The sequence below is a fragment of the Hyla sarda genome, chromosome 9 (assembly GCF_029499605.1).
Source record: "Hyla sarda isolate aHylSar1 chromosome 9, aHylSar1.hap1, whole genome shotgun sequence".
NCBI lineage: Eukaryota > Metazoa > Chordata > Amphibia > Anura > Hylidae > Hyla > Hyla sarda.
Genome location: NC_079197.1, coordinates 2,930,890 through 2,958,623, shown reverse-complemented (window position 1 = coordinate 2,958,623; position 27,734 = coordinate 2,930,890). Strand labels below are relative to the sequence as shown.

Sequence of the window (27,734 nt, the reverse complement as noted above, 5' to 3'; positions counted from 1 at the left end):
TGCCCAGGCGTTGTAGGGAGGTCATACGGGCACGTGGAGGCCACACACACTACTGAGCCTCATTGGGACTTGTATTAAGGACATTACATAAAGTTGGATCAGCCTGTAGTGGGGTTTTCCACTGTGATTTTGAGGGTGACTCCATATCCAGACCTCCATGGGTTGATGATTTCCATTGATAATTTTTTTTGTGATTTTGTTGTCAGCGAATTCAACTATGTAAAGAGGAAAGGATTTCATACGATTAGTTCATTCATTCAGATCTAGGATGTTATCGCAGTGTTCCCTTTATTTTTTTGAGCAGTGTATTAGGGAATGATGAGTGCCCGTCAGATTGGGGGCAGTTGTTACCACCTTCCATCACATTAACCCTTAGCTATTCTGAGGCCCAGTCACACAGCCATAGGATAGGCCGCCATATTGTAGAGGATAACGGCCTGTTTATTTCTCAGTCCAGGTTTGCCTATGGTATTGTTATGGTTTGCTGTGGCAGTGTCGGGGTTGGCTGTGACGGGATCTGGGCTGCCTATGGTGACGTCAGGTTTGGCTATGGCAATGTTAGGGAAGGCTATGGCCATGGCAGTGTCAGGTTAGGCTATGGTGATTTTAGGAAAGGCTCTGGCGGTAATAGGGTTGGCTCTGGCGGTAATAGGGTTGGCTCTGAGGGTAATAGGGTTGACTCTGGCGGTAATAGGGTTGACTCTGGCGGTAATAGGGTTGACTGGCGGTAATAGGGTTGGCTCTGGCGGTAATAGGGTTGACTCTGGCGGTAATAAGGTTGGCTCTGGCGGTAATAGGGTTGGCTCTGGCGGTAATAGGGTTGGCTCTGGCGGTAATAGGGTTGGCTCTGAGGGTAATAGGGTTGACTCTGGCGGTAATAGGGTTGACTCTGGCGGTAATAGGGTTGACTGGCGGTAATAGGGTTGACTCTGGCGGTAATAAGGTTGGCTCTGGCGGTAATAGGGTTGGCTCTGGCGGTAATAGGGTTGGCTCTGGCGGTAATAGGGTTGGCTCTGGCGGTAATAGAGTTGGCTCTGGCGGTAATAGGGTTGGCTCTGGCGGTAATAGGGTTGGCTCTGGCGGTAATAGGGTTGACTCTGGCGGTAATAAGGTTGGCTCTGGCGGTAATAGGGTTGGCTCTGGCGGTAATAGGGTTGGCTCTGGCGGTAATAGGGTTGGCTCTGGCGGTAATAGGGTTGGCTCTGAGGGTAATAGGGTTGACTCTGGCGGTAATAGGGTTGACTCTGGCGGTAATAGGGTTGACTCTGGCGGTAATAGGGTTGGCTCTGGCGGTAATAGGGTTGGCTCTGGCGGTAATAGGGTTGGCTCTGGCGGTAATAGGGTTGGCTCTGGCGGTAATAGAGTTGGCTCTGGCGGTAATAGGGTTGGCTCTGGCGGTAATAGGGTTGGCTCTGGCAGTGTTATTTTTTCTGCTAGACCGGTATGAACTGGTTTACAATAATAAGCCTAGATGGGGTGGGATGTTGCTGTGCGCTCCTGACACGTTGTCTACCCCATCCCATAGCACTCACAAGACTCACATAAGGGTCTATTCACACTTGGCAGAGCTACTGCACAAACTTCAATAGTTCTGTTTATCTGGATAGGGCTATAAATGCAAAACCGAACAGTCTTAAACATTTCTGCAACATATCTGTATTGGGCATTGGAAGCCATATACCTGTGTGAAATGCGTCGGTGGGCATCATAAGTATGTGCCCCCCTGACCACATAGTGTAACTATAGGGAGGGCGGATGTAGCAGTCGCACACGAGTCCTAAAGCCCCTTTGCCACATAAGACATTAGTACGTATTAGTATGTGTGCATATATGTGTGTGTGTATATGTATGTGTGTGTGTATATATATATATATATATATATATATATATATATATATATATAGCCATGCTGCGGTGCAGGGACTGTGGGATAGTCGCTCTGGGTAGTATTACTGTCGGGGTTCGGGGTCAGGGCAGTGCATTGATTGGCAGGTGGCATCATGTGGTATCTGCCCGGCGCTCACCCTGGTATAGTAACAATGCAGATTGCAGTCATGGAGAGAGATGAGTCTCCCAGGAATCAGGAGCATTTACAGTAATTCTGGGTCCTTGAGCAGCGCGCAGCATTCGGCTCTGAAGGACGAGCTGTGCCGGGTGCAGAGAGACCAAAAAAACACAACGCAAAGCTGGATCATCAATAATCCTGCTGCATTTACAGCTCCTCTCTCATTTGGTCACCCAGCTTTTCCAGACTCCTGATCAGTAAAGCTGCCTGGAGATGCTACAGTGTAATTTATTGTATTATCCTTAAGGCTGTGTTCACACCTTCAGGTTTATAATTGCCCCTATTGAATATGAAGCCGGGAATGGATTTGAAAAAGAGAAGAAGCCTGCAGTAAAAAAAAAACTAAAAGTGTGTTACAAAACTACAACTCCCAGCATGTTGGAAGTTGTAGTTTTGCAACAGCTGGAGGCATCCTGCTTGGGAAACACTCATCTAAGGAAAGGCACAGTTCTTGAGGTGTCCTCTTCTATTTCACATCTTTTCCAGATTCCTGAATGGTAAACCTGGCATGTCATCCTCTGCTGACATTCGTCTAATCCTGCAGCAGCTTTGGAGTCACATGTTGAGGGGCACCGCTCTTGATGTTGTCCTTGCAGTCAATGGCCGTCTAGGCATGCTGGGAGTTGTAGTTTTACAACAGCTAGAGAAACACAGGCTGGGGAATTGTTGGTCTATGGAGATTGCAGAGCTGTAAGCTGGATGTTACAGCAGTAATCAATGGCTATGGCTGAATTAGAATGGGGGGTGCACATACTTTTTGGCCTGACTCTGAGTATATATAATCTTGTCTAATGGGAGCTGGGCCTTAGGTGTCGGTAATGGGTGCTGGGCCTTCACCCGAGATAATGGGACCTGGGCCTTAGCCCGAGATAATGGGACCTGGGCCTTAGGTGTCAGTAATGGGTGCTGGGCCTTAGGACGAGATAATGGGACCTGGGCCTTAGGTTTCGGTAATGGGAGCTGGGCCTTAGCCCGAGATAATGGGAGCTTGGCCTTAGCCCGAGATAATGGGAGCTGGGCCTTAGGTGTCGGTAATGGGTGCTGGGCCTTCACCCGAGATAATGGGACCTGGGCCTTAGCCCGAGATAATGGGACCTGGGCCTTAGGTGTCAGTAATGGGTGCTGGGCCTTAGGACGAGATAATGGGAGCTTGGCCTTAGGTTTCGGTAATGGGAGCTGGGCCTTAGCCCGAGATAATGGGAGCTTGGCCTTAGCCCGAGATAATGGGAGCTGGGCCTTAGCCCGAGATAATGGGAGATGGGCCTTAGCCCGAGATAATGGGAGATGGGCCTTAGCCCGAGATAATGGGAGCTGGGCCTTAGCCCGAGATAATGGGAGATGGGCCTTAGCCCGAGATAATGGGAGCTTGGCCTTAGCCCGAGATAATGGGACCTGGGCCTTAGGACGAGATAATGGGACCTGGGCCTTAGGACGAGGTAATGGGAGCTGGGCCTTAGGACGAGGTAATGGGAGCTGGGCCTTAGGACGAGGTAATGGGAGCTGGGCCTTAGGACGAGGTAATGGGACCTGGGCCTTAGCCCGAGATAATGGGACCTGGGCCTTAGCCCGAGATAATGGGACCTGGGCCTTAGCCCGAGATAATGGGACCTGGGTCTTTGCCCGAGATAATGGGACCTGGGCCTTGGGACGAGATAATGGGACCTGGGCCTTGGGACGAGATAATGGGACCTGGGCCTTGGGACGAGATAATGGGACCTGGGCCTTGGGACGAGATAATGGGACCTGGGCCTTGGGACGAGGTAATGGGACCTGGGCCTTGGGACGAGGTAATGGGACCTGGGCCTTGGGACGAGGTAATGGGACCTGGGCCTTAGCCCGAGATAATGGGAGCTGTGCCTTAGGACGAGATAATGGGAGCTGTGCCTTAGGACGAGATAATGGGAGCTGTGCCTTAGGACGAGATAATGGGAGCTGTGCCTTAGGACGAGATAATGGGAGCTGTGCCTTAGGACGAGATAATGGGAGCTGTGCCTTAGGACGAGATAATGGGAGCTGGGCCTTAGGACGAGATCATTTGAGCTGGGCCTTAGGCCCAATGTATTTAGATCCAGTTTTTGGTGCATTGTGGACAATGTCTATCACAGTTTAACACCGTTTCACTGGGTCAGGTCCCATTGCTTGCTCCCCCTGACCCCATGTCACAGTTGCCTGCCCTGACGCCATGTCAGAGTCGCTTGCCCAGACACCGTGTCCTAAAACATTACATCTTTGTGGCGGCGTTTTCCACCTCATTATCGCCTCCTCTCGCGTTCTTCAGTCCCACTTCACAGCAGATGAAAGCAGACTGTGCACTTTGCCTGCACTGCCTCCTCGTCTCCTTCATAATTCAGAGCCTCTAATAGGTCGCCATTCTCAGCGTCTCTCACCTGCTCTCATCTTATATTATTCACTGTGAACCAGAAATTCTTTGTAGATTTTCCTTTTCTGGGCCATTTTGGTGTTTGGGCATAATGTCTCTGATGTAACATTCACTCTTGGTAGGGAAGGAAAGATGCATAAGTGAAGGCGCAGGGTCCCCAAAAGCACAGACTATTTCAGTAGAGGAGTGTGCTGATCATGTGGAGGTCACAGGATGAGAGTTATATAGTGGAGGAGCAGGGTCCACAGCAGTACAGACTATTTCAGTAGAGGAGTGTGCTGATCATGTGGAGGTCACAGGGTGAGAGTTATATAGTGGAGGAGCAGGGTTCACAGCAGTACAGAGTATTTCAGGAGAGAAGTGTGCTGATCATGTGGAGGTCACAGGGTGAGAGTTATATAGTGGAGGGGCCGGGTCCACAGCAGTACAGAGTATTTCAGGAGAGGAGTGTGCTGATCATGTGGAGGTCACAGGGGTGTGCTGATCATGTGGAGGGTGGAATGATAAGAATTACAGAAGTAGGGGCAGATTCTCCAGCAGCTGCTGATGATATGACAGGCTGGGGGTGCAGAGGGATGGGGGCTCGGGCCCTTTATAGTGAATTCTTCTGGCAGCTTCTTCTGGTGCAGATTGAAGTGCTCGCAGTAATCTCTTCGCTGTTGTCCCTGACACTATTGGGAATTAGAACGGTTTCTTGTAAATTGCTTCTGTGAAATTGCTTCTCATGTCCCCTGGGGCCCCCTCCCCGCGGCTCGGGCTCCATCACCCATCATCCGCACCTTTCTACCCGCTTATTTTCTCATTTGAAGCCGCCTCTACCGTAATGATGGAAATAGCTCCCGGCTGTCCCGTCTCTTTGCTGTGTGACAGGTTTGCAGTCCTGAGATAAATCATATAATCCCCTCTTATACCATAACCCTATTGATAGGTGACCTAGAACTGAGGCCGGTCCCATCACCCCGATACCTGTCTGCGCTGACCAGATGGCTCCTGTCATGTTCTGATCCATGGAGATGTGACTGACTGGATGCGGCTTGGGTCACAGAAACCATACAGTAAATCACTAATCTCACCATATAGGGCCCATATAACAGCGCTATACAGTACCTCACTAATATCACCATATAGGGCCCATATAACAGCAATAGAGGACCTCACTAATATCACTATATAGGGCTCATGTAACAGAGCTATACAGTACCTCACTAATATCACTATATAGGGTCCATATAACAGAGCAATAGAGGATCTCACTAATATCACTATATAGGACCCATGTAACAGAGCTATACAGTATCTTACTAAAATCATTATATAGGGTCCATATAACAGCGCTATACAGTACCTTACTAATATCACTATATAGGGTCCATATAACAGAGCTATACAGGATCTCACTAATATCACTATATAGGGCCCATATAACAGAGCAATAAAGGATCTCACTAATATCACTATATAGGACTCATGTAACAGAGCAATACAGGATCTCACTAATATCACTATATTGGACTCATGTAACAGCGCTATACAGTACCTTACTAATATCACTATATAGGGCTCATGTAACAGAGCTATACACTACCTTACTAATATCCCTATATAGGGCCCATGTAACAGAGCTATACAGTTCCTTACTAATATCACTATATAGGGCCCATATAACAGAGCAATAAAGGACCTCACTAATATCACTATATAGGACTCCTGTAACAGAGCAATACAGGATCTCACTAATATCACTATATAGGGCTCATGTAGCAGAGCTATACAGTACCTTACTAATATCACTATATAGGACTCATGTAACAGAGCTATACAGTACCTTACTAATATCACTATATAGGGCTCATGTAACAGAGCAATAAAGGATCTCACTAATATCACTATATAGGGCTCATGTAACAGAGCTATACAGTACCTTACTAATATCACTATATAGGGCTCATGTAACAGAGCTATACAGTACCTTACTAATATCACTATATAGGACTCATGTAACAGAGCTATACACTACCTCACTAATATCACTATATAGGACTCATGTAACAGAGCTATACAGTACCTTACTAATATCACTATATAGGGCCCATGTAACAGCTATACAGTACCTTACTAATATCACTATATAGGGCCCATATAACAGAGCAATAAAGGATCTCACTAATATCACTATATAGGGCTCATGTAACAGAGCTATACAGTACCTTACTAATATCACTATATAGGGCTCATGTAACAGCTATACAGTACCTTACTAATATCACTATATAGGGCTCATGTAACAGAGCTATACAGTACCTTACTAACATCACTATATAGGGCTCATGTAACAGCTATACAGTACCTTACTAACATCACTATATAGGGCTCATGTAACAGAGCTATACAGTACCTCACTTCTCACTAATATCACTATATAGGGCTCATGTAACAGAGCTATACAGTACCTTACTAATATCACTATATAGGGTCCATGTAACAGAGCTATACAGTACCTTACTAACATCACTATATAGGGCTCATGTAACAGAGCTATACAGTACCTTACTAATATCACTATATAGGGCTCATGTAACAGAGCTATACAGTACCTTACTAATATCACTATATAGGGCTCATGTAACAGAGCTATACAGTACCTTACTAATATCACTATATAGGGCTCATGTAACAGAGCTATACAGTACCTTACTAACATCACTATATAGGGCTCATGTAACAGAGCTATACACTACCTTACTAACATCACTATATAGGGCTCATGTAACAGAGCTATACAGTACCTTACTAATATCACTATATAGGGCTCATGTAACAGAGCTATACACTACCTTACTAACATCACTATATAGGGCTCATGTAACAGAGCTATACAGTACCTTACTAATATCACTATATAGGGCTCATGTAACAGAGCTGCTATGCAGTACCTTACTAATATCACTATATAGGGCTCATGTAACAGAGCTATACAGTACCTTACTAATATCACTATATAGGGCTCATGTAACAGAGCTATACAGTACCTTACTAACATCACTATATAGGGCTCATGTAACAGAGCTGCTATGCAGTACCTTACTAATATCACTATATAGGGCTCATGTAACAGAGCTATACAGTACCTCACTAATATCACTGTGTAGGGCCAAAAAAATCAAGCTATACAATATCTTACTAGGATCACCGTGTAGGGTCCATATGACAGAACCATACATTATCTCACTTATATCATCATATAGGGCCCATATAGTAGCAGAGCCATACAGCATCCAAGAATAAAATCTGTGGCAGATTAGCTCCATAGGGCCAGGCAAATAGCAGCAATTAGCAGTCAGAGACACTGAACCATATCGAAGACTTCTGTGTCTATACATGTGGCTTACTACCAGCCGCTCAACACTACTGCCATCAGATGTGTTACAATGTAACTTATGAGGCTGTAAAACTCTCTTTAGATGTTCAGGTTCCTCACGGCCTCACACACTAGTATCCATATAACAGTGACCTGCAGTGCCCGGTATACAATACTGGAGAAGTACTGCCATAAAGTGCCAAAAAAAATCACAGTGCCTTACAGTACTGTACTGTGCCTGGTTTCTCAGGTACATGCTAGGAATCATCCAGACCCAGTTATGGATTCTTCATAGCATTCAGTAACCCTGGGTATTTGCCCCCTTCAGCCCCCACCATCCTCCGGTCACTGGTACAGTGTGCCGGTCTCCATCTAGCTCTACACTACACTTTCCACTGTGCTCTCCTTCCTTTCCTCTCCATGTTTTGATGTCATTTCGCTTCTGTAGACGGTCACAGAGGAATAGACTGTGAACTTCCCTGAACCCGTAGATTAATGGGGAATGTAATGAATTCAGAGTCTCTGGAGATTCCAGGTAATGTCAGTATTACCTGCCCCCCCTCCTGCAGCGCTCAGGATTCATTGCTGTATGGCGCTCAGGATTCATTGCTGTATGGCGTTTAGGCAGCGTTCTCCTGGTCCCCTCAGGTTTTCTCCATTTCTATCTGTGGCCTCTACCTGCGGCGCTGTAATAGCTCACGTCTCATTAATGTCGCCTCCAGGAGAGGTGGGGGGGGGGCTCAGCCAAATCCCGAGGGGTACAATGCATGGCCTGCCAGGAATCCTCAGGGGTCAGTGTGAGTCTCCGGGGCAGCATGGCCAAGGATTCTCCGGTAAGATACAGTCACTAAACATAGGACAGCGACAGAGATTGCACCATACAACTCCCCTGAGGAAGTCGGAACGCGTGGGGCTCCTGTGGCCCCGTTCCTGCTCCATCATCTGTATCACTGGCTCCCTGTTTGGTTTGCTGTGCTTTATATTATGGGATGACCATGGTTATTTTTAATTCTTCGCTAGACCATTGTATTCTTAATAATAATCTTATTTACACACAGTCTTGAATATATCTGCCATTTCCATACATTGTTTTTTACATATTAGCAACTTGAACAGCGTCAGTGATCTTTATCATATATACTGTTTAGCGTCATTATAGCACCGCATTGGAAGCATTGGTGATGATCTAACACAGTGGTCTTCAACCTGCGGACCTCTAGATGTTGCAAAACTACAACTCCCAGCATGCCCGGACAGCCGTTGGCTGTCCGGGCATGCTGGGAGTTGTAGTTTTGCAACATCTGGAGGTCCGCAGGTTGGAGACCACTGATCTAATGCCATATAGAAGGACGGGGTCATGCCTCGGGGTTCATGGCGCTGCTCGTGTTGTGGCTCTCAGTCAGCAGTTTTAAATGTTTTTTAATTGTCCTCTGTGAACATTTGTGTATATGTCGTATATATGGAATAAAATGATCTTGCTACATTTGTATATCTAGCGGTGGGCACTTTATATTCAGTGGTTGCTTTTCTGGGATGTCGAGATTGCACCATATGATGGGGGCTGTAGTACCATAAGCTTCTCTGAGACTGTATCACATATGATGGGGGCTGTAGTACCATAAGCTTCTCTGAGACTGTATCACATATGATGGGGGCTGTAGTACCATAAGCGTCTGTGACTGTATCACATATGATGGGAGCTGTAGTACCATAAGCTTCTCTGAGACTGTATCACATATGATGGGGGCTGTAGTACCATAAGCTTCTCTGAGACTGTATCACATATGATGGGGGCTGTAGTACCATAAGCTTCTCTGAGACTGTATCACATATGATGGGGGCTGTAGTACCATAAGCTTCTCTGAGACTGTATCACATATGATGGGGGCTGTAGTACCATAAGCTTCTCTGAGACTGTATCACATATGATGGGGGCTGTAGTACCATAAGCGTCTGTGACTGTATCACATATGATGGGAGCTGTAGTACCATAAGCGTCTGTGACTGTATCACATATGATGGGAGCTGTAGTACCATAAGCTTCTCTGAGACTGTATCACATATGATGGGGGCTGTAGTATCATAAGCTTCTCTGAGACTATCACCTATGATGGGGGCTGTAGTACCATAAGCTTCTCTGAGACTGTATCACATATGATGGGGGCTGTAGTACCATAAGCTTCTCTGAGACTGTATCACATATGATGGGAGCTGTAGTACCATAAGCTTCTCTGAGACTGTATCACATATGATGGGGGCTGTAGTACCATAAGCTTCTCTGAGACTGTATCACATATGATGGGGGCTGTAGCACCATAAGCTTCTCTGAGACTGTATCACCTATGATGGGGGCTGTAGTACCATAAGCTTCTCTGAGACTGTATCACATATGATGGGGGCTGTAGTACCATAAGCTTCTCTGAGACTGTATCACATATGATGGGGGCTGTAGTACCATAAGCTTCTCTGAGACTGTATCACCTATGATGGGAGCTGTAGTACCATAAGCTTCTCTGAGACTGTATCACATATGATGGGGGCTGTAGTACCATAAGCTTCTCTGAGACTGTATCACATATGATGGGGGCTGTAGTACCATAAGCTTCTCTGAGACTGTATCACATATGATGGGGGCTGTAGTACTATAAGCTTCTCTGAGACTGTATCACATATGATGGGAGCTGTAGTACCATAAGCTTCTCTGAGACTGTATTACATATGATGGGGGCTGTAGTACCATAAGCTTCTCTGAGACTGTATCACCTATGATGGGAGCTGTAGTACCATAAGCTTCTCTGAGACTGTATCACATATGATGGGGGCTGTAGTACCATAAGCGTCTGTGACTGTATCACATATGATGGGGGCTGTAGTAGCATAAGCGTCTGTGACTGTATCACCTATGATGGGAGCTGTAGTACCATAAGCTTCTCTGAGACTGTATCACATATGATGGGGGCTGTAGTACCATAAGCTTCTCTGAGACTGTATCACATATGATGGGGGCTGTAGTACCATAAGCTTCTCTGAGACTGTATCACATATGATGGGGGCTGTAGTACCATAAGCTTCTCTGAGACTGTATCACATATGATGGGGGCTGTAGTACCATAAGCTTCTCTGAGACTGTATCACATATGATGGGGGCTGTAGTACCATAAGCTTCTCTGAGACTGTATCACATATGATGGGGGCTGTAGTACTATAAGCTTCTCTGAGACTGTATCACATATGATGGGGGCTGTAGTACCATAAGCTTCTCTCTGCAGCTTCTTAGCTGAATAAGATTAATTCCCATCACAGCGCCGGACGGAGGGGGGTCTCGTCTTATTCTCCACTGGAGACATCATACAGCAGCCACAGGTTCATGCTGCAATCCCCAAAGGATCAGCACACTCCTCTGCTGAAATACTCTGTGTTACTGATAATCCTCCACCTTAAAGGGGTTATCCAGGAAAAAACTTATATATATATCATAAATAACATATATATGTAAATTACTTCTAGTAAAAAAAATTACTTCTATATAAAAATCTCAATCCTTCCAGTACTTATCAGCTGCTGTATGCTGTAGAGTAAGTTGTGTAGTTCTTTCCAGTCTGACCACAGTGCTCTCTGCTGCCACCTCTGTCAGGAACTGTCCAGAGAGGAGCAAATCCTCATAGTAAACCTCTCCTGCCAAAGACAGTTCCTGACACGGACAGAGGTGGCAGCAGAGAGCACTGTGGTCAGACTGGAAAGAACTGCACAACTTCCTGTGGAGCGTACAACAGCTGATAAGTACTGGAAGGATTGTGATTTTTACATAGAAGTAATTTACAAATCAGTGTAACTTTCTGTCACCTGTTGATTTAAAAAAAAAAATTCCCCCCAGAGTACCCCTTTAAAATATAAAACTTATTCGGCCCGCTCTCTCTAGGTCAGCACACTCCCCTGCTGAAATACTCTGCACTGCTGGTGGCCCTAATGCTTTCACTATGAACTCTGTCATCTCCCACAAGATCAGTACACTCCTCTGCTGAAATACTCTGTGCTGCTCCTCCGTCCCTCAGCCTTCACTTCACTCATGGGCAGCCACGTCCTTCCGTGTCCTTGTGGTGTCAGCATGGTAGGAATGAAGACGCATCTGTCTGTTGGGGATCGGTGTCCGTACAGCCTTACATTCCTTTACTGCGTCCTGAGGGTCTTTGTCCACATCTGTTGGGCTGGAGTTTGGGGGGGGGGGGGGTTAGCTGACCATTCAGTCTCCATCTGTCCATCATGGCCTCTCCCCACCTCATGTGGTCAGAGTAATGATATCATGTCATTCCGCTCTCATGTTAGTTTTTGCTGCCCGAAGGTAAATGCATGAAGTGAAAGGATTCTGAAAGTTAGAGTACCCCTCCAAGACATGATGTGGTGTGCCTGGGTGCAGGGTCTCTACTAATGACTAGACTAAAGGGGCATAGGGCAATCTTGCCATTGGGGTCTCTATAAATCAGTGGTCTCCAAACTGTGGACCTCCAGATGTTGCAAAGCTACCACTTCCATCATGCCCGGACAGCCAACGCTTGTCCGGACATGATGGGAGTTGTAGTTTTGCAACAACTGGAGGTCCACAGTTTGGAGACCACTGTTCTGCCCTGGAGACCACTGTTCTGCCCTGGAGACCACTGTTCTGCCCTGGAGACCACTGTTCTGCCCTGGAGACCACTGTTCTGCCCTGGAGACCACTGTTCTGCCCTGGAGACCACTGTTCTGCCCTGGAGACCACTGTTCTGCAATGTACGTGGGGATAATTCTGTGATAAACATTATCTATTTGTTTCAATAGGAGGCGCGAGCCAATCAGATTGTCATGTGACTATGAGCAGCGATCAGATTGTCATGTGACTATGAGCAGCGATCAGATTGTCATGTGACTATGAGCAGCGATCAGACTGTCATGTGACTATGAGCAGCGATCAGATTGTCATGTGACTATGAGCAGCGATCAGATTGTCATGTGACTATGAGCAGCGATCAGATTGTCATGTGACTATGAGCAGCGATCAGACTGTCATGTGACTGAGCAGCGATCAGACTGTCATGTGACTGAGCAGCGATCAGACTGTCATGTGACTGAGCAGCGATCAGATTGTCATGTGACTATAAGCAGCGATCAGATTGTCATGTGACTATGAGCAGCGATCAGATTGTCATGTGACTATGAGCAGCGATCAGATTGTCATGTGACTATGAGCAGCGATCAGATTGTCATGTGACCACGAGCAGCGATCAGATTGTCATGTGACTATGAGCAGCGATCAGATTGTCATGTGACTATGAGCAGCGATCAGATTGTCATGTGACTATGAGCAGCGATCAGATTGTCATGTGACTATGAGCAGCGATCAGATTGTCATGTGACTATGAGCAGCGATCAGATTGTCATGTGACTATAAGCAGCGATCAGATTGTCATGTGACCACGAGCAGCGATCAGATTGTCATGTGACTATGAGCAGCGATCAGATTGTCATGTGACTATGAGCAGCGATCAGATTGTCATGTGACTATGAGCAGCGATCAGATTGTCATGTGACTATGAGCAGCGATCAGATTGTCATGTGACCACGAGCTGCGATCAGATACGGATCCATGGAATTAGGTGTTAGTGATCCTGCACATTAAGTATCTGCGGCGGTGAGATGATACATTTGGCGCAGTTTCGGCCTGTCTGGTCTAGTTTTATCCTGTCTGACTTTATGCGATAGACCTGGGTGAATGACGCGCAGTGATCAGGGAGATCGCCGCCCTGACAAGGACATATGGAGCCTGTGCTGAATGAGAATTGATGTTCAGTGAAATCAAGGGAACCCTGAATGACGACGGCCCTTTTGATATGAAGAATTTGCGCTTCCCGTAAATCCCCCAGATGACGGAGATCAAAGAAGGCGACTTGTGTGAGATCTGTAGTTCAGACCAGGCTAATCTCCGTCTGGGTCAGGAGACAATATGGGGACTGGACAGCTATATGTAACCGCTCTGTTTAGATTAGTGTTTTCCTACCAGGGTGCCTCCAGCTGTTGCCAAACTACAACTCCAAGCATGCCCGGACAGCCAAAGGCTACAGCTGGAGGCACTCCTGGTGCTATAATCAGTGTTTTTCAACCTGTTTGTGTCCGGCTGTTGCAAAACTACAACTCCCAGCATGCCCGGACAGCCAAAGGCTGTCCAAGCATGCTGGAAATTGTAGTTTTCCAATATATTAGGATCACAATGACCCTAATACGGTGTTTTCCAACCTGAGAGCCTCCAGCTGTTGCTAAACTACAACTCCCAACATGGTCGGACAGCCAAAGGCTTATTGAGCAACATGGCCCCCACTCCTACCTGTATCAATAAGTCTTTGCATTAAAATAAAGTCGTAATCTTTAACCTTTGATCCTCCCAGCTGTTGCAGAATGACAACTCCCATCATTGTGAGGGCTTTGCATTGAAATGCAGTAGTGGCCTGTAACCTGTGGTCCTCCAGCTGTTGAATAATTACTGCCCCCCAACATCTTGAGGCCTTTTAATTCTAACAAAGCAGTGGTCTCCAATCTGTGTTTCTCCAGTTGGTGGAAAACTACTACTCCCATCATCATGAGGTCTTTGCATTGTAATAGAGCAGTGGTCTGTCACCGGTGGTCCCCAAAACATCACAAAACTACTACTCCCATCATCATGAGGTCTTTGCATTGTAATAGAGCAGTGGTCTGTCACCGGTGGTCCCCAAAACATCACAAAACTACTACTCCCATCATCATGAGGTCTTTGCATTGTAATAGAGCAGTGGTCTGTCACCGGTGGTCCCCAAAACATCACAAAACTACTACTCCCAGCATAGCCATAGATTGGGGAACGCTGCTCCAGATGCCGTATTTGCAGCTTAAAGTGGTACTCCGGTGGAAAACTTATAATTTTTTTTTAAATGAACTGGTGGCAGAAAGTTGAACAGATTTGTAAATTACTTCTATTAAAAAATCTTTATCCTTCCAGTACTTATAAGCAGCTGTATGCTACAGAGGAAATTCTTTTCTTTTTGAATTTCTTTTTTGTCTTGTCCACAGTGCTCTCTGCTGACACCTCTGTCCGTATCAGGAACTGTCCAGAGCAGCATAGGTTTGCTATGGGGATTTTCTTCTGCTCTGGACAGTTCCTGATACGGTCAGAGGTGTCAGCAGAGAGCACTGTGGACAAGACAAAAAAGAAATTCAAAAAGAAAAGAATTTCCTGTGTAGCATACAGCTGCTAAAAAGTACTGGAAGGATAAAGATTTTATTAATAGAAGTCATTTACAAATCTGTTTAACTTTTTGCCACCAGTTTATTTAAAAAATGAATAAATAAATGTTTTCCACTGGAGTACCCCTTTAAGGCTGACAGGGCTTGCTGGGAATTGTAGTTTTGCAGCAGCTGGAGACCACAGAGAGTGCAAAAAGCCAGAAGTAAATGAGTAAAGTCTCGGAGTTGTGCCCGGCCGAGCGTGAGATAGATGGCGATTTTATCGCTGCTTTGAGTCATAATAAAGTGAAATATGTTGCAGACTCTGTTTTTGCTGCCCGGACGCGGAGTTTCCCTTTTTCTTGACTGGAGTTTGGATTTAGATGATCAATGTGTCTGTAAAATGTTTCCAGAAAGCCGAGTGATTCATTGATAAAAAATTCATGGGGTGTTAATGATTAATCCCAAAATAGAGCTGACGTGTGCGCCGTGTGCGGTCTGATGTGGTGTAACCATAGGGGGATGGGGGGGTGTATGACAGAAGAGCTTGCATTCTAATCTCTAACCTGATTGTCTTGTGTCTTGCAGTTACAGAGAAGGAAGTGCAGCAGTGGTAAGTCCTTGCATTCTTGTTGTGTTTTTAATTGCAGTACATAGAGGGGGGGGGGAGGTATTATTTATATGAAAATTTAAAAATGTTTCTAATGTGCATGCAACATAATAAATTGCAGGTATTTTTAAAAGGATGCGCAGTGGGGGAAGGGACGGGTGTTAAAGGGGTACTCCGATCGGGAAAAATGTTTTAAAAACAACTGGGGCCAGAAAGTTATACAGATTTGTAAATTACTTCTATATAAAAATCTTAATCCTTCCGGTACTTATAAACTGCTGTATGCTCCACAGGAAGTTGTGAAGTTCTTTCCAGTCTGATCACAGTGCTCTCTGCCGCCACCTCTGTCCATGTCAGGAACTACCCAGAGCAAGAGAGGTTTTCTATGGGGATTTCCTCCTTTCTCTGAACTGTTCCTGACACGGACAGAGGTGTCAGCAGAGAGCACTGTGGTCAAACTGGAAAGAACTACACAACTTCCTGTGGAGCATACAGCAGCTGATAAGTACTGGAAGGATTACGATTTTTAAATAGGAGTCATTTACAAATCTGTAGAACTTTCTGGTACCAATTGATTTGAAGACATTTGGTTTTCCCACCGGGGTGCCCCTTTAATGAACTCCCCACATCTGAGGCTACCTAGGGAACGTAGTATAATCATTTTTTAAATTGTTAAAAGCAACAAATCTATTTGCTCACACTCAGCCACGCCCCCTCCTAGTGCAGAAAATACAAAAATGATGAAGCGAGAGCAAACTGCAAAAATATAGCGCAAAAACAATTAAGTTAGGTGCAACCACTCAGAACACAGCTAAATTGAGCAAAAACATAGATAAATGTCCCCATAAAGCACAAGTCCACCTAAGGCTCAGCCGTCTCCTAGTTACACTGTATCCAAGCTCTGGATCCGTTTGCTGCACTTGTTAGTTGTAGTTAGTTTGTTCGTTTTTTCTGTCTTTGTTTACATAGTAACGCAGTATAATACAATTCATGCTTTGACTTCTCACTGTGCATTCTGGCTCCTTTAATGGTCTAGCGTGCTTTGCAAAACTACAACTCCCAGCATACCCGGACAGCCTTCGGCTGTCCGGGCATGCTGGGAGTGGTAGTTTTTGCAACAGCTGGAGGCACCCTGGTTGGGAAACACTGATCTGAAGTGACTGTATGGGCTTCACACTGTGGCCTGCGTTACTGCGCCTCATCACATGTTCATATGACGATTTGGACTCTTGTAGAATCATGCATGCTGGGAGTTGTAGTTTTGCAACAGCTGGGGGCACTCTTGTTGGGGATCACTGCTCTATGTACTCTTAATCTGTAATGCAATCACCAGTGTTGTCCTGCTTTATTTGGCTATATATATATCTATATATATATTTCCGGAGCGCTGCCCCACAATAGCACATGTAACGACCATTTAGATGCCTGTGTGAACTTTGACAACAGCATCTAAATGGTTAATGGCCAACAGCAGTCCCAAATCCTCTCTATACTCCCTTAAAGGGGTACTCTGCCCCTAGACATCTTATCCCCTATCCAAATAATAGGGGATAAGATGTCTGATTGCGAGGTCCCACTCCTGGGGCCCGCCGCAATCTCCCTGCTCGTGACGTCACGGCCACGCCCCTGAATGCAAGTCTATGGGAGGTGGTGTGACTGCCATCACGCCCACTCCCATTGACTTGCATTGAGGGGACTTGACTGTGATGTCACGAGCCTCCGCTCCCGGCATCGCCAGTCATCCGGCATTGAGCAAACTTCGCTCCGTGCATCGGACATCTGGGGCGCCGCAGCCGAGATCGCGGGGTCCCAGGGGCAAGACCCCCGCAATCAGACATCTACTCTCCTATCCAAAGTATAGGAGAAAAGATGTCTAGGGGCGGAGTACCACCTTAAGGGAACCTGTTCTCAGATTTTGCTATGTATAACATGTGGCAATGCATTAGATATGGTTAAATCTTCTTCCTTACCAATCCCTGGAGACATTTATGCTGGCAGCAATAGTTAAGATATGAAGTTTGAAAGGTGCCCCTAGTCTCACCTGCTTGGGCTATAATCATGCCCCCTCAGCGTGATTGACAGCACAAGAACGGCCCGTGTCCATCACTTTTCTCCGTCCATAGGGATCAGAGTGGTGATGTGGGCAGGGGGGTATGATTACAGCGGGGACTAGCAGAGGATGGCTCTTGCCCAGAGGACTACTTACAGGCAGGCAGGGACACCTTTCAAAAATCATATCTTTACAATCGCTGCTGGCAAGAATGTCTCCCAGGCATTTTTTTTAAATTTTACCAAATATAACAAATTGCCTCGTGTTATATATGGTAAAATCTGATGACAGGTTCCCTTTAATGTAATGAAAATAAATATCATGGGTGATTAAGGGGTCAGCAATTATAGTGCGGGCAGCCAGACCAACCAATCGATAATGAAAATCACTGTAAACGAATTTCCTTATCAATTATTATCGATTTTATTGAATAGCTGTGTAAGGAAAAAGCGTAAACTAGATCACATGTTTGAGTGCTGTGATATCTGAAGAGAAGGGACCATGTAGTAGAGATTGTTCCTATTAAATGGGCACTGTCGTCTATTGCACTTTCTAATATACTTTGTTTAAAAAAAAAGTTTTCTATGTTTTTTATTTGTGATTAAAAAAGCTGCCACTAGTTGTCTCCCTACTTGTCCAGAGCACATTCCCCCCATCTCTTGCACAGACTTTGGACTCCTGCTGGTCTGGCAAAAATCCAAAATCAGGAAATGCTGAGAGGGTGTGTGCAGCCTTAGCCAATAATAGCTCATCTCACACTGAACTGCTCTGGGCTGTGTGTAGCAGAGTGAGGGAGGAAGTTCTCCCCTGTATGGCTTCAGATGATGTCACGCCTGCTGGGGAACGCCCCTTGAAAGTTGTCTTTTCTGTCTGACATTATATGAAAGTGGTAAAAGCAACGTTATGGAGCGTAGTTTATGATGCATACTGGCTATATGACAAATTACTAACCCACTATGCCTTTTACTATTGTTTTCATGCATCACTGTGCAGCCATTGTATATCCATTGCTCCTCAAGCCATTTTAATGTCATCTTGTTTGTATGTTATATTGTACATTGATAGTTTGTTTGTTTAACTCTGAAAACACTTTTCATTAAAAACTATTGAAACAGAAAATACAGAGAAATATCAATGGAGAAAACTAAAAAATAATAAAAATAAAGGCCAGGGGTGGTTTATCATGATGGGGGTAGTGACCGGGGAGGATTATAAAATATAACAAGATCATGAGAGGTTCTCTTTAAAGGATTTTAGTCAGGCAATAAAGGGTTGGTGGCTGAACCTCAGGATAGGTCTTCAACCCTGATCTTCAGGGGTGCTGCGGACAGATATATGCTGTGAACTGGGTCGGAAGCACTTTAATGAGAACTGAGCTGCAGTAACCCTGCACGGCCACTATACAGTGAACGGAAAGATCACAGCTGGGGTGTGATGTCTGCACCCCACTCATTAGTGACTATTTAAGGACACATGCTGCAGATCTATGGATCATATCCAGTACTATTACTCTGCAGTATAATAGGGAATGGGGGAGTCACTGCCTTAGGGTCCAGAAACCTTACAGGATACACATATGTGGGGGATCCTGACCCCTATAACTTTATTTCTCCTTATATGGGCTCGTATGAGGGATCATTTTTTATGCCCCGATCTGTAGTTTTTTACAGGACCATTTTTGTTTTGATTAAAGTTCAAAACATAAAAATAAAGAGCTTGCCCTCAGGCGGAGGGATATAGTAAGATAAACTTTTAAGGGGTACTCCGCTGCTCAGCATTTGGAACAAACTGTTCCGACCGCTGGAGCCGGTGTCGGGAGCTCGTGACTTCATAGCCCTGCCCCCTCAATGCAAGTCTATGGGAGGGGGCGTGTTGCCAAGGCCTATGTTACCAGGGAAGGTGCAAGGTGAACAGGTGACTTGTTGGTGACCAATGGGACATCTCTAAATTTCTCCCATAAATAGCTGGGAGGAGTCAGTTCAGTGGAGTTGAGAGTTCAGTTCTGCTGTGGTAGAGCCAAGTGAAGACGTGAGAGTGTCTGGTGTCCCGAGGGAGGCCAAGGCCTAGTCACGCAGCTACTACCAGTTAACCCTTACATATGAAAGTCAAAGCCTGGCGGTAAATACAGGGGACAAGTCTAGTCAAGTTAGTCAAGATTGTCAAGTCTGTCATGTATTAAATTCAGCGTGGGTTGCACAAGTCAGTACAAGTCCCAGCAAGCCAACAAGATCCCTAAAGTTCACTGTAACCTTGCCTCGGAATGATTATTTACCCCGCGCCTGGCCCAGGAATCATCAGCCATACCTCGGGTGGTGTAATGGATAACCCTGCCCTGGCGTCACAAACACAAAGGGTAAATGCCATCTGCTCTAAGGGTTAATAACATCTGCCCTTCCAACACTCTCACCACAAGCAGACATGGAGGGGGGTACCAATATATTATGCTTTGGTCCCTCCATCTGAGGACAAGTTCTTTGTTATTATGTTTTTTTACTTATATTTGAGTCTGGATGGAGCTATATACTGTCTGGGGATCTGGAACGGCGCCCTCCCAAAATTAAGGGATCTCTGACGAGAGGAAGGGGATAATAATTACGCCTAACTGGCTCGAGGTGTCGTGGGGCGACACTTAACTTCTGCCAGTGGCCCTCCATGTACACGGTGACAATACTACCTATCTTTTATCATCATGAGCGCTGCCTTTTTGTAACCTTTTCCCTTTTCATTTTTGTTTTGATGGGACTTTTTGATCCCTTTTTTTTTTAAATCAAATTCAGAAGTTGCCATTAGTTACGAACTACAACTCCCAGCATGCCCTGATACAGCCTGTGGCTTCTACATGTTATGTTGTTTTCCCCCAGGCTGTCGGTGTAGGTCACTGGACCAGGGCTTGTCATCCTATGACTGTATTACTGTTTACTTGTGGGAATCCGCCTCAGTTCAGTCCTGTTACTGCACAGGAGAGTGAAATGCGTAGATCTGTGGAATCCACCAGAACACATATGTAACACAATTGACTTAGGAAGGGTTGAGGGTTAGAAAATCCATAATATGTCCTGAGTTTGCACTGATAGGTTAAGTCCCATTCACCACCCATATGTTGCATTAAAGGGGTACTCCGGTGGGAAACATATATATATATATTTTTTTTTTTATTAACTGGTGCCAGAAAGTTAAACAGATTTGCAAATTACTTCTATTTAAAAATCTTAATCCTTCCAGTACTTATCAGCTGCTGTATAATACACAGGAAGTAGTATTTCTTTCTGAAGTTCTTTTCTGTCTGACCACAGTGCTCTCTGCTGACACCTCTGTCCATGTCAGGAACTGTCCAGAGCAGGAGAGGTTTGCTATGGGGATTTGCTCCTCCTCTGGACAGTTCCTGACATGGATGGAGGTGGCAGCAGAGAGCACTGTGGTCAGACTGGAAAGAACTACACAACTTCCTGTGGAGCATAAAGCAGCTGATAAGTACTGGAAGGATTAAGATTTTAAATAGAAGTCATTTACAAATCTGTAGAACTTTCTGGCACCAGTTGATTTGAAGACCTTTTGTTTTTCCCACCAGGGTGCCCCTTTAATGAACTCCCCACATCTGAGGCTGCTTAGGGAACGTAGTATAAAAATTGATTTAAAAAAAAAAAATAGTTTTCCACTGGGGTACCCCTTTAACTATTGCATTCAGTTGTATGTATATTCTCACATCCGCTGGGTGTGAATATACTCCTACCGTGTATTGGAGCCATGCAGTGCGGGAGCTTCACATTTTTCATGGATTTCCATAAATTGCGTCTTCTGATTCACTGACAGCAAAACTGATTGAGACTATTGGGCTGTATCCACATGTCCCACAGGGAGCGACAGCGAGCAGCACCCCCGACCACCACCCCACATGACCCCTTGTGCCCCGGGGGGGCCGTGGGTCGGGAGCCCTAGTTCTAGTCATTGTTTATTACCATCTAAACCTATAATTATATATATAGATCAACATGCCCCCCCCCCGAGGCCTTAGTGTTGCCGTCTGTCTCACAGGACCCCCATAAAGTGAGTGCAGTAATTGAGTGCAGCCGCCCGTGTCCTGGGAGGGTGAGAGCTGTAATGGCTCCTGGAGACAGCGGATTGCGAGGGATGTAATGTACTTATCAAATATTCATTGTGCAGAGCTGTAGAAATGACTCAGTGTGATGCAATATGTATTTATAACAGGGAGGGGGCGTTGTGCTAAGACTGTACCCCAGTGTTTCCCAACCAGGGTGCCTCCAGATGTTGCAAAACTACAACTCCCAGCATGCCTGGACAGCCAACGGCTGTCCAGGCATGCTGGGAGTTGTAGTTTTGCAACATCTGGAGGCACCCTGGTTGGGAAACACTGCTGTACCCAAATACTACAACCCATGCTGGAAGGGCTTGATGGGAGTTTTAGTTCTGCAATAGCTTAAAGGAGTAGTCCAGTGGTGAACCCAGTGGTGAACAACTTATCCCCTATACTGAGGATAGGGGATTAGTTTGAGATCGCGGGGGGTCCGACCGCTGGGAACCCCTGCGATCTCTCTGTACGGGGCCCCGGCTCTCCGGCCAGATAGCGGGTGTCGACCCCCGCACGAAGCGGCGGCCGACACACCCCCTCAATACAACTCTATGGCAGAGCCGAAGCGCTGCCTTCGGCAATCTCCAGCTCTGCCATAGAGATGTATTGAGGGGGCGTGTCGGCCGCCGCCTCGTGCGGGGGTCGACACCCGCTATCTGGCCGGAGAGCCGGGGCCCCGTACAGAGAGATCGCAGGTGGCCCCAGCGGTCGGACCCCCCGCTATCTCAAACTTGACTACCCCTTTAAAGGGGTACTATGGTGGAAACTTTATTTATTTATTTATTTATTTTTTTTTTTTAAATCAACTGGTGCCAGAAAGTTAAACAGATTTGTAAATTACTTCTATAAAAAAAAATCTTAATCCTTCCAGTACTTATTAGCTGCTGAATACTACAGAGGAAATTCTTTCCTTTTTGGAACACAGAGCTCTCTGCTGACATCATGAGCACAGTGCTCTCTGCTGACATCTCTGTCCATTTTAGGAACCGTCCAGAGCAGCATATGTTTGCTATGGGGATTTTCTTCTACTCTGGGCAGTTCCTAAAATGGACAGATATGTCAGCAGAGAGCACTGTGGTCATGATGTCAGCAGAGAGCTCTGTGTACCAAAAAGAAAATAATTTCCTCTTTAGTATTCAGCAGCTAAGAAGTACTGGAAGGATTAGGATTTTTTTTATTAAAGTATTTTACAAATCAGTTTAACTTTCTGGCACCAGTTGATAAATTTATTTATTTTTTATCCCCACCGGGGTACCCCTTTTAAGAGACACAAGTTGGTGTACTCTGCTGGAGATGCTGCTGGTGCGGGACATTGGGGCATGCTGGGAGTTGTAGTTTGTATGAGCTCAGAACTATCATAGCATTCAGAGCCTGGTGCAGTGGACAGCTGCTGCGGCGCCTCCTAATGGTTCCGAGGTGACCTGCACAATGTTATATGCAGGGACAGGACCAGAGATGGGAACGACTGGAGAAGAAATGAAAAGCACTTTTTTTTTTTTTCCCAAAGCAGTTTCCTTTTTTTTTCTAGCAACATAAAAAATAATTGAGTAAGGAAAATATTCTAATGATAAATAATCTGTTTATAACCTGGTATTCCTGGTATTTATCTATATAAGACGGAAACCTTCATGAAAGAATCTGAGAATAGTTCTCACCTGAAGACGATTCACATACGGAGAAAACAATTATTACAAAAGAGCAATACACATTTCTGTCTCTAGGGGCGCTGCAGGGAAAGGTTTCAGTTTAGTTGGGTAGTGGACGGGCTCCATCTTGCTCCGATCACGGATAGTGTTCGCCCCGATGACGGATAGTGTTCGCCCCGATGACGGATAGTGTTCGCCCCGATGACGGATAGTGTTCGCCCCGATGACGGATAGTGTTCGCCCCGATGACGGATTGTGTTCGCCCCGATGACGGATAGTGTTCGCCCCGATGACGGATAGTGTTCGCCCCGATGACGGATAGTGTTCGCCCCGATGACGGATAGTGTTCGCCCCGATGACGGATAGTGTTCGCCCCGATGACGGATAGTGTTCGCCCCGATGACGGATAGTGTTCGCCCCGATGACGGATAGTGTTCGCCCCGATGACGGATAGTGTTCGCCCCGATGACGGATAGTGTTCGCCCCGATGACGGATAGTGTTCGCCCCGATGACGGATAGTGTTCGCCCCGATGACGGATAGTGTTCGCCCCGATGACGGATAGTGTTCGCCCCGATGACGGATAGTGTTCGCCCCGATGACGGATAGTGTTCGCCCCGATGACGGATAGTGTTCGCCCCGATGACGGATAGTGTTCGCCCCGATGACGGATAGTGTTCGCCCCGATGACGGATAGTGTTCGCCCCGATGACGGATAGTGTTCGCCCCGATGACGGATAGTGTTCGCCCCGATGACGGATAGTGTTCGCCCCGATGACGGATAGTGTTCGCCCCGATGACGGATAGTGTTCGCCCCGATGACGGATAGTGTTCGCCCCGATGACGGATAGTGTTCGCCCCGATGACGGATAGTGTTCGCCCCGATGACGGATAGTGTTCGCCCCGATGACGGATAGTGTTCGCCCCGATGACGGATAGTGTTCGCCCCGATGACGGATAGTGTTCGCCCCGATGACGGATAGTGTTCGCCCCGATGACGGATAGTGTTCGCCCCGATGACGGATAGTGTTCGCCCCGATGACGGATAGTGTTCGCCCCGATGACGGATAGTGTTCGCCCCGATGACGGATAGTGTTCGCCCCGATGACGGATAGTGTTCGCCCCGATGACGGATAGTGTTCGCCCCGATGACGGATAGTGTTCGCCCCGATGACGGATAGTGTTCGCCCCGATGACGGATAGTGTTCGCCCCGATGACGGATAGTGTTCGCCCCGATGACGGATAGTGTTCGCCCCGATCACGGATAGTGTTCGCCCCGATCACGGATAGTGATTTTCTTCCTCTCAAAATCTCGAATCCAACATCAAAAAGTTTCCAATTTATACAGGAACAGGAGAAGAACACATGGATGAAGACAGAGACAAATCATGATGATGATGGTCAGTAATAAAGCAGAAGAACAAATACAAGAACTGACCCTATTTTTTTTCCTGGACCTTTCCCGGAACTCAAACCTAACTCTATACAACAGTGTTTCCCAACCAGGGTGCCTTCAGCTGTTGCAAAACTACAACTTCGAGCATGCCCGGACAGCCAAAAGCTAGAAGTTGTAGTTTTTGCAAAAGCTGGAGGCACAGTGGGTTGAAAAACATTACCATAGAAACTTTTCTCACTATCCCTGCTATGTCCCTATGGAAACCCTGGACTAATCCTGCCTAGAACTGCAAAAAGAACCCAGAAAAACAAGGCTGAGCAGAAAAGTGAAACACAGAAATTTGCAACAGGATAAAATGAGTAAAACTACAATGACTACAAATTACAAAATTTGAATAACAAAGAAACATCTCAGGAACTAGATACAAGATTGGAAAAAGGTACCACAGAAATAAAATAAAAAATTCTGGGTACAGACTATAGAGTTGACACTATAATCCGCACCACCCTGCACAGGATTTTTTAAGGGAGGCTAACTAATAGGAACTGCACTTTTAACTCTCCAGGGCTGGCAGTCAAGATTAGCTGATCCAGAGCAATGGATCAGAAACTGCCCCAACAGATTAATAGACGTGGGTAGACAGGAGAGCAGGATGATCCCAGCTTTTAATAGTAGAGCGCCCCTTAGGTCCAAGAGATATAGAGGAATTACAGATATGAAAAAATCGTATTGTACATAGAGAGTAGTAGATGCTTGAAACAAAGGTCCCACAGATGTGGACGGTGACTAAACCTGCTGGGATAAAGCTACATCTGCCCTGAGATAATACAGGAGCCGACTAATAGTCAGAATAGTCTTATATATGACGTCCATAGGCTCAAAGAGATCTCATAAAGATTTGCCCTCACAATCAATTTATCCACCAATGATCCTGGGAATAAGGGACATTATGATCAGTGGGAGTCTGACCTCTGGGACCCTCACCAGTCCTGACATTTAAGGGGCTTTATGATCATGGGGGATGTCACCTCTAGGACCTTCACAGATCCTGAGAATACAGGACTTTATCATCATGGGGATGTCACCTCTAGGACCTTCACAGATCCTGAGAATACAGGACTTTATCATCATGGGGGATGTCACCTCTAGGACCTTCACAGATCCTGAGAATACAGGACTTTATCATCATGGGGGATGTCACCTCTAGGACCTTCACAGATCCTGAGAATACAGGACTTTATTATCATGGGGGATGTCACCTCTAGGACCTTCACAGATCCTGAGAATACAGGACTTTATCATCATGGGGGATATCACCTCTAGGACCTTCACAGATCCTGAGAATACAGGACTTTATCATCATGGGGGATATCACCTCTAGGACCTTCACAGATCCTGAGAATACAGGACTTTATCATCATGGGGGATGTCACCTCTAGGACCTTCACAGATCCTGAGAATACAGGACTTTATCATCATGGGGGATGTCACCTCTAGGACCTTCACAGATCCTGAGAATACAGGACTTTATCATCATGGGGGATGTCACCTCTAGGACCTTCACAGATCCTGAGAATACAGGACTTTATTATCATGGGGATGTCACCTCTAGGACCTTCACAGATGCCGAGAATACAGGACTTTATTATCATGGGGGATGTCACCTCTAGGACCTTCACAGATCCTGAGAATACAGGACTTTATCATCATGGCGGATATCACCTCTAGGACCTTCACAGATCCTGAGAATACAGGACTTTATCATCATGGGGGATGTCACCTCTAGGACCTTCACAGATCCTGAGAATACAGGACTTTATCATCATGGGGGATGTCACCTCTAGGACCTTCACAGATCCTGAGAATACAGTACTTTATCATCATGGGGGATGTCACCTCTAGGACCTTCACAGATCCTGAGAATACAGGACTTTATGATAATAAAGAGAGTGGGAGTCTGACCTCTGGAACGCTCAGCGATTTGGAGAAATAAGGGACCGTGGTCATGAGGGAGGGGCTCTAACCTCTGGGACCTCAACTGATCCTGAGACTATAGGTCTCCATAGACATGTCTGAACTATGGGACCCTTATTGATCCTGAGAATGAGGAGACACTTTATAATCATGAAGGGGCAGGGCGGACTAATCTCTGGGATTCCTATTGACAGATTCTGACAATATAAGGACTTAATATTCATGGGGAGGGGGGTCCTGGCCTCTGGGACCCACACGGATCTGAGGGGCTGCAGGATAGATTCAGCACTGCGGCCTGGTGACTGTTTCTCCCTGCAGTCCGGCCCCATTCCCATGTTGTAGTTCCCTTATTCAGTAGGTGGTGGGGACTCAGCACAACTGTCGCTTCATTCTTAGGATCGTTGAGGGTCCCAGAAGTCGGCAGATCATGAAGTGGCAGCGTACCCAGAGTAGTAGATGATGGTGGGGACATCCATTACACAGACGTTCCCCATGACTCCTCCTCACAGGGAATCTCCTTCTATATCCGTCCTCTCCCTTTTTCGGTCTTCTCGTCCTGTCACCAGATGATTCGGCAGACATGATGCGCTCGTCTCTTTTACACAACAAGTAAAACGACAGACGGGGAGCAGCAGGCCAGACAGTAAATTGCTGCGATGCTCCCGGGTTACCATGACGACCGGGCGCATGATGGCTGCCTCCCTGACCTGTCCCCATTCCTCCAGTGCAGAGACGATGATGTCTGCCGCCCTGAGATCCTCTATATTATTAGAACGTTCAGCTTCATCTATTTCATTATCTGCTTTGTGTAATTACAGCGCGAGGGTGAGCGTGAACGTGCGCCTACGCCTGGGGGGGGGGGGGGGCGCTATCTTTTCTATGTCTGTAACAATGTATATATATATATATATATATATATATATATATATATATATATAAAACTA

The 27,734-nt window shown here is 46.1% G+C and overlaps 1 protein-coding gene across 1 annotated transcript in view; it reads left to right on the top strand.

The window, feature by feature from the left end:
- The window catches only part of NCS1 (neuronal calcium sensor 1), a 67,380-nt gene that overhangs the window by 14,088 nt on the left and 25,558 nt on the right, over positions 1 to 27,734 (top strand). Inside the window, exon 2 of the mRNA XM_056539582.1 lies at positions 15,616 to 15,640. Coding sequence (XP_056395557.1) covers positions 15,616 to 15,640 — 25 coding nt within the window. The remainder of the gene's footprint in view (positions 1 to 15,615; positions 15,641 to 27,734) is intronic.